Source organism: Penaeus chinensis, chromosome 38, assembly GCF_019202785.1.
Source record: "Penaeus chinensis breed Huanghai No. 1 chromosome 38, ASM1920278v2, whole genome shotgun sequence".
Lineage (NCBI taxonomy): Eukaryota > Metazoa > Arthropoda > Malacostraca > Decapoda > Penaeidae > Penaeus > Penaeus chinensis.
This window is the reverse complement of record NC_061856.1, coordinates 12,593,988-12,601,487: the sequence shown is the minus strand read 5'-3', so window position 1 is coordinate 12,601,487 and position 7,500 is coordinate 12,593,988. Positions and strand designations below refer to the sequence as shown.

Below are 7,500 nucleotides of genomic sequence, written 5' to 3'. Positions count from 1 at the left end.
ACACCATTGAAACCCCATTGAAACCCCATTGAAACCCCATTGAAATCCCCCTCCGGCCCTTGCAGTTCCCGGGGCGTCTGCTACAACACGACGACCAGCGCGCCGAAGGCCACGACCCCGCCCGAGGACTCCAACGACTGCGGCCTCTTCAGCTTCCGACCCGCCTTCCTTCAGAAACTTGCTAATATTAAGGTAGGTTTTCTTTCCATTTGTCCTTTTTTTCTTAATCTGTTTTTTTCTTGATCTCTTTATTTGGGGATTTTTCTTCTGCTTTTTTTTCTTGGTCCGTGTTTTTTTTCTTGGTATTTTTCTCTTTATTGATTTTTTTTTTTTTTTTAATTTTACGTTTAAGCTCTTTTTTTTCTTTCTTTCTTTTGACTTATTTTTCACCTTGCTCTTTTTTTAGTTTTTTTCTGTTACTTTCCAACAATAATGTCTTGTATTCTTTCTTAATCTTCCTTTTTTTTCTTGGTTACTTTCCTATGAGTCTTTTTTGTCTTTTTTTTTCGTCATTTATTCCGTTACTTTGGCTGTGATGTTATCGTGATGGTCTTTGAGAAGCGACGATGCTTCAGTTGTTTGTTGACCGCCTTTCCTTCGGGTAATGATGGCGATGTTTCTCTGACAGGAAAACCTCTTTAGGGAAAGGGAGGCTGGGAAAAAAGAATCATTCATCTCTCTTATTCCCCACACATACCTATATTTGTGTCCTTATTAAAAGTAAATGTGTTGAATATATCAGATGTCTTTTTTACGCCCCTTTCACATAAAGATATTCGTATCCCAAGTTTGGTTTTTATTTTATTTTACTATTATTTTATTTTGTTATTATTATTTTTTTTTTTTTTTTTTTTTTTACTTTGGTCCTTTTGTTTGCATGAATGGAGTCCGGTATCTTCCTCCTTCCCTCTCCCACGTCCTGCATAACAGTCCTTTGACGTGTCCCTTCCCCGTGCCCACAGATCTTCGTGTTCCTGCTGTCGGTCCTGGTGACCATCCAGCAAGCCCTGGCGTCGGGCTACTTGAACTCCGTCATCACCACGATAGAGAAGCGCTACGAGATCCCTTCCTCGCTCACAGGCGTCATCTCCTCCATGTACGAGATCGGCAACGTCATCACGGTCATATTCGTGTCGTATTTGGGGTCGAAGAGAAGAATCCCCGTCTGGATCGGCGTCGGTGAGTGCTTGCGAGTTCTGGGGAGCGCTAGGATCAGTGGGGTCGTTGTTTATGGCTTTGGTTCATGTTGTCATTATCTTTGCTGTTGTGCAGTTTGATATCATTATCGTTATTTTCATTATTTTCGTCATTGTGCTTAATTTAAAGGACGATTGTCTGATTCGTTCGTGTTTTTTTTTTTTTTTTTTTTTTTTTTTTTTTGGGGGGGGACGAGTCTCCGTAGTTGACCTTCCTTCTAATCTATGAACATCACTCTTCTTCCTTTCTTATTATTCATCCTCCCGTTTCCAGGATGCTGCGTCATGGGCATAGGCTCGATGCTGTTCGTGATGCCGCAGCTCATCTCCGACCGCTGGTCCATCGAACTGGAGACCATCAACGACACCGACTCGAAACACATCTGCCGGAACGCGCGCGTGCGGGACGACACCTCCGAACGCCTCTCCGACCTTGGCTTCGGAACGCTGCCCGGTGAGTGAGGGGGGCGGGGAGTGGAAGGGAACGAGTGGAAGGTGGTGAGTGGGGCGGGGAGTGGAAGGGAACGAGTGGGCGGTTGGTGGAAGGTGGTGAGTGGGTGGTGACTAGGTTTTCTAATTTTACTCTAAGGATGGAGGAGGTATATATTTCTCTGACAATCTACCATCCGTGCTATTGTGTTTAATAGGCAAAGAAAAGAAAGAGCTAACGGGAAGAAAGTGTAAAAATCATTAATAATATTTAGTTTATTTCGTCATTTGGTTCTCATAGTAGACAGGAGTGACGGCAGATCACAGACAGTTATGTGGGGACTTCTGGATCCCTATTTTTCAGTGGAGACTTTGTCCTTGATAAAGCTTTATCCGCAAGATCTTATCAAATGTATGTTTTCATGCCACTACCTTTTACCCCGTAGACCTGTCGAAGGGCGTGCCCCTCGGCTCGCACAACAGCATCCAGTACGGCAAACCCGACAACTGCATCAAGGGCTCCCGCAGCAACGTGATGCCTGTGCTCTTCTTCATGCTGGCGCAGCTGCTGCTCGGCGCCGGCGGCTCGCCCCTCTTCACGCTCGGAACCACCTACATCGACGACCACGTCAAGAGAGAGAGCTCATCCATGTATATAGGTGAGTGAGAGTGAGAGTGAGAGTGAGAGTGTGAGAGTGTGAGAGTGTGAGAGTGTGAGAGTGTGAGAGTGTGAGAGTGTGAGAGTGTGAGAGTGTGAGAGTGTGAGTTTATGTATTGTACTGCTATGAATTTCTGATGCATTCGAGGAATTTGTATTATATTGTCATGTGAAAGTTATGTTGGATGATAACTTGTTTATTATTTTTGCCTGCCTTTGTGATTTTTGGACTAAACACGACTTCCATTCCAGGAATTATCTACACCATGGTTGCCTTTGGTCCTGTCCTGGGATTCCTACTTGGTGCTTACCTCATTTCCTATTACGTCGACACCATGTTTGTTGATACGTCGGTCATGCAAGCAAGTAAGTTTTTTTATGAAGGCATTTACTAGTTATATGTTTTGTAGTCTGGTTTTATGTCTTGGAGTTTCCAAATTTTAAGAATTCGAGTTAAATGAAAATAATCTCATCCTCTCATTTTTGTATGACTTTAAAAACTGTTTTAACTGAAATTAATTTTTCATGATTTTTTTCCCCCCTTCCAGAATTTATTTAAAGAAGATTCATCTTATATGATTTTTTTTGTGTGTTCCTAACCAGAAAATTTAATAGTGAATAAATGTAAGACCACATAAATTTAAGTTTTAACAAAAATAATCTCGCTTTCTTCCCTAGATCACAAGCACCCGCGGTGGATTGGCATGTGGTGGGGAGGATTCCTGTTGTGTGGGTTAATGCTGCTCCTGATCTCCATTCCGTTCTTCATGTTCCCCAAGACTTTGAAGGTGAGGAATTTTTTTTTTTGTGAATTGTACTTTGATTTTGTCATTTTAATTATTTAATTATGTTCCTATTTGTAGTTTACTAAGCTGAGGACTGTAATCCTCAGAAACTACATCTCTGGAAGGAACTTTGAGGTTCACAGTTCTGGTTTTAGCCATCCGATTTCCTAGTACTAATTCATGTCTCTCCACATAACAGAAAGAAAAAGAAAAAGTAAGAATGGAAGAGAAGACTAAAGAGTTCCAGAAAGGTCACCGGCGCACAAAGTCCCAGACGTCCACCTGCTCTCGGCACTCTACACTGTCCACCAAACGCGTCTACGGCAAGGATGTGCGAGGTGAGGACTTGAAAGAGGTTGTGGGATGGAGTTCTTTTTGTAGGGCCGGGAAGTGCTCTGTGAGACAGGAACAGGGGCTTTTGCAGTGGAGTTGGGGGATATCTGGGGCAAGACCTTTTTGTCTGCCTGTCTTGGGACTGCTCTGTATTTGTGTATTTATGCCTTCATAGTCTTAATGATACTGATATGATTGTTTTAAGTTATGGATAACTTTATTGATCTATCCCATCACATCTCGTCATTTGTAATATACTTCACATCCTTTTGTCACACATGACAAATACATCTTTCAGTTGCTTCTCTGTAATATAATTTTTCATTGTTTTGGTAACTCACCTCAGTAATAAGTCCCAGATTATATGAAAATGATATTTCTACACAAAAGTAATGAATTTCTTCCACTTCACAGACATTCCTCTGTCAATGTTGAAGCTGTTAGTGAACCCCATCTATGTGATGACGTGTTTGGGAGCATGCATGGAACTCATCATTGTGTCTGGGTTCATTGTATTTCTCCCCAAGTATTTAGAGACTCAGTTCTCTCTTTCTAATATTCAAGCCTCCATTTTTACTGGTAAGTTTGTGCTATAGTGATAGAGTCTGAGAATGCATTAGTTTATAGACAATATCAAAGTGGTCAATGTCTTTAGAAATAAAGTTTTTGTATAAGAAGTTTTTACCAAGTCGGGTTTTATGTATATTGATTACATTGATTTCAGCAAATGCCACACCTTGAAGTTAAAGCTGTTTACAACTGCAGACCTACACAGTTCTCTCTATGTATTTTTAAACAAGATGTTTTTCCAACAGGTGGTATTGCAATACCTGGTGCTTGTATTGGTATTTTCCTTGGTGGCTACCTGCTGAAGCGGTTTAGTCTCCGGCCAAAAGGTGCCATACAGATGGTCATGGCATTCAATTTAATGGGGCTCAGTTTCTATGGCCTCCTCTTTGTCCTGGGGTGCGACAATGTCAAGATGGCAGGCACCACATCTCCATACTTTAATAAGTATGATATATTTTTTACCTCACTGTTTACTGAATAATTGATTCAGTTTGGAAGTTTGTTACTGATTATTTTGTCTTGACTGTATATTTTGTTTTTACTTTATATGTATGATTGATATTATGTATTTTCATTGCTTATGCAGTGATACTTCCCTATCTTTATGCTCAATGTAGTATAGAACTGCTAAGTTACTTTTCCTCATGTTTTACAAGTCTCTTCTTTCTTTTCACAGCACAATGGCACACTCAGTGGCGAATACCCCTAATCGCCTAGACAATGCAGGGTCATTTCAGGTGAACTTGACTGCTTGGTGCAACACAGGATGCTCCTGCTCCTCATCACTGGTGGAGCCTGTGTGCGGCAACAATGGCCTAACCTATTTCTCTGCATGTCATGCCGGCTGCACTTCTTACTCCCAGCAAGACAAATTTGCTAATTGCACCTGTGAGTTGATTAAGGTTATAGTTTATTTTAATTTATGTTTTAAGAGACAGAAAAAATGTTTTGATAGAGACCATGAAATTTCATTTGGAATTTAAATCATTGCCTAATGCTTAGGCATACATTTATTGCTGTAATTTAGTGTACCAAATTCTTATTAGTATCTGTGAAAAACAATAGAATTAAATTATATGGCTTACCCTTTGGCTCATAGTTATTAAATGAATTCCATTGCAGGTATCCTTGGAGAGGGCAATCAGTCGTCACCGTTCCTCTCATCCTCTGCAGCTGGGGGCGTTTTCTCTGAGGTGACTGTTGTCCCAGTGGCTACTGCAGGGCCTTGCTATTACCCATGCAACACCATCATGCCTTTCATGATCCTTCTGTTTTTCATGTGCACTGTTGTGGCCATAAGTCAGATGCCCTTGCTTATGATTGTGCTCAGGTAAGTGTTTATAGAATATCATATATCTGTTTACCTAAAAGAATATGGTGAACTGTGTTTTTCATTTTGATAATAATAGAAATAAGAATTAGATAAATAAGAATCTCTGTAGTATACATGTACATGTGTTTGTCTAAAATTAATGTCATTTTTCTCCTATAGGTCTGTAGATGAAGAAGAGAGATCGTTTGCTCTGGGTGTTCAGTTTGTGATATTCCGCCTCATTGCATACATCCCGGCACCAATCATGTTTGGATCTGTGATTGACTCCACTTGTCTCCTTTGGAAGAGCTCTTGCGGAGAAAAGGGAGGCAGATGTCTCATTTACGATATTGAGGCATTTAGGTTCAGGTGAGCTGTGATTTTTTTTTGGTTCTCCACTACATTAGCTTCTGCAAATAAAAAAGTAAGTGCAATAAAAGATATAAGATTTGATATAGAGTTTGAAGTAAAAGTCTATATCAATATGTGAAAGGTGGAGGTTATTGTTAATTGTAATCTCATTGTGAAAGAACATACATTAGTTTGCTCATTTGGTTCAATTGGATGGCTGCCTCTTCAGATTTCCTCTTTAGAAAAATATATCATTATTGTAATACCTTGTCTTTCAAAGGTAGTTTCAAAGAGGCAGGTGCTTGTCCTGTTGTCCAGTAACTGTGTAAACTAGGCACAGGATCTTACTTGCAGGGGATTATGTCTTCATAAGTTAGTTATTAAGACCAGTGACAAGTCATTAATGAGAGGTGAACAGACTAAAGAAGGAAGATTATGGACAGTTGCCAGAAAGGTCTCCCCACTTCTGTTCAGAGTCACTTTTGTTTATAGAAACTTTCAAATGTTTTCAAGGAATGTTTTGTGCTAGCACACGTGAAAATTGTCAGAAGTCACCTACATTATGGTATAAAAATGTGAATTTCTTGTGGCACTAGTTACATTTTTTTAGTCAACAGTTTTGTTTGTTTTACTCAGAATTCATAAGATATGCTAATCTTTTTCATTGATTTCCTGCTTATAGACTTTAAAACTCCTCTTGAATTTTTTTCAGATATGTTGGAATATGTACAGCCATCAAAATAATATCAGCAGCAATATTTGTCTTTGATTGGCTCTTGATCCGCTGGAAATATAAGCTGGACATGGAAGGGACAATGACTGTGGGAGACATTGTTAATTCCCTCATGTCGGTGGATAAGAATGAAGATGAATCTTCAGATGAGCTTGAGAAAACAGTGTGGTTACCAGAACTCCAGGGAACACAGCATGTTGCACCCCATGCCCCTACCGTAGCTCCTCACTCTACCTCAGCAACAGTATCAGTGCCATCAACCGCACCAGCCAACCATTACCACCACAGGCGGAATGGATCACTTATCAATAGATCACAATTACCTCCACATGGTTCAGGTAAGGTACTGGCAGGTATGCTCAAGGATATACCCTCAGAAGAATTAAAATGATATTTACCTCTTGTGCATTATTATTGAATAAGACTTCAGTATTTCATTCTATGCTGAGATCTTTTAGTTTTTTGTTTTTTTTTATAATTTCATGTGACTGCTTTATAAATGAGTGGAAAGTATTCAGTAATAAGTGGACATTTTCATGAGGGATGATATACTTTCAAAATAATTATTTCTTGTGAAGCATCACATTTTCAGAGAGTAGAAGGGTTATATTACATTATTTGATATTGTTTTCTGGTAAAAATTGCAAAGATAGTTAATTTGTAATTGCAATGAATTAAAGGTTTAGAATTAAGATTTCCACATTAATTGAAACCCATCACCCATATTATCCCTCTCACATTAATTGAGACTTTTCACCCATATTTTCCCTGCTCATGTTGTTGTCTCTGACAGGTCACAAGAGATCCCAGTCAGGCTCCTACATCCCGCCTCGCCCATGGGCTGGCCTCTACCAGCACAGGCGTTCCCACTCCAGTTCAGGATACCAGCACCTGCCACTTCCCTCTGGCCCACCTCCGCAGGGGATTCTGGCCACACAGCCAGGGCACCAACGACGAGCGAGTTCTGGACAGCAAGTGACATTCCGAGGACTTGCGGAGGATCCCAGCGACTTGACGGGAGTGAGAGTGGTGGTTCAAGGTCACACAAACAGTGCAGAAGAAGATGATATTGCAATTAAGGTGTAAGGGAATTTAGTTGACTTATAATAATCTTTGCTTTTTTTTTTATTTTA

The 7,500-nt window shown here is 40.2% G+C and overlaps 1 protein-coding gene across 1 annotated transcript in view; it reads left to right on the top strand.

Moving 5' to 3' along the window:
• Positions 1-7,500, top strand: part of LOC125046215 (solute carrier organic anion transporter family member 3A1-like) — a 15,637-nt gene that overhangs the window by 7,449 nt on the left and 688 nt on the right. Inside the window, exons 2-15 of the mRNA XM_047643930.1 lie at positions 66-192; positions 963-1,179; positions 1,471-1,650; positions 2,072-2,284; positions 2,536-2,649; positions 2,962-3,071; positions 3,268-3,406; positions 3,816-3,980; positions 4,217-4,415; positions 4,648-4,859; positions 5,094-5,301; positions 5,464-5,652; positions 6,347-6,705; positions 7,161-7,500. The exon at positions 7,161-7,500 is cut by the window's right edge and continues 688 nt beyond it. Coding sequence (XP_047499886.1) covers positions 66-192; positions 963-1,179; positions 1,471-1,650; positions 2,072-2,284; positions 2,536-2,649; positions 2,962-3,071; positions 3,268-3,406; positions 3,816-3,980; positions 4,217-4,415; positions 4,648-4,859; positions 5,094-5,301; positions 5,464-5,652; positions 6,347-6,705; positions 7,161-7,453 — 2,725 coding nt within the window. The 3' untranslated portion in view covers positions 7,454-7,500. The remainder of the gene's footprint in view (positions 1-65; positions 193-962; positions 1,180-1,470; positions 1,651-2,071; positions 2,285-2,535; positions 2,650-2,961; positions 3,072-3,267; positions 3,407-3,815; positions 3,981-4,216; positions 4,416-4,647; positions 4,860-5,093; positions 5,302-5,463; positions 5,653-6,346; positions 6,706-7,160) is intronic.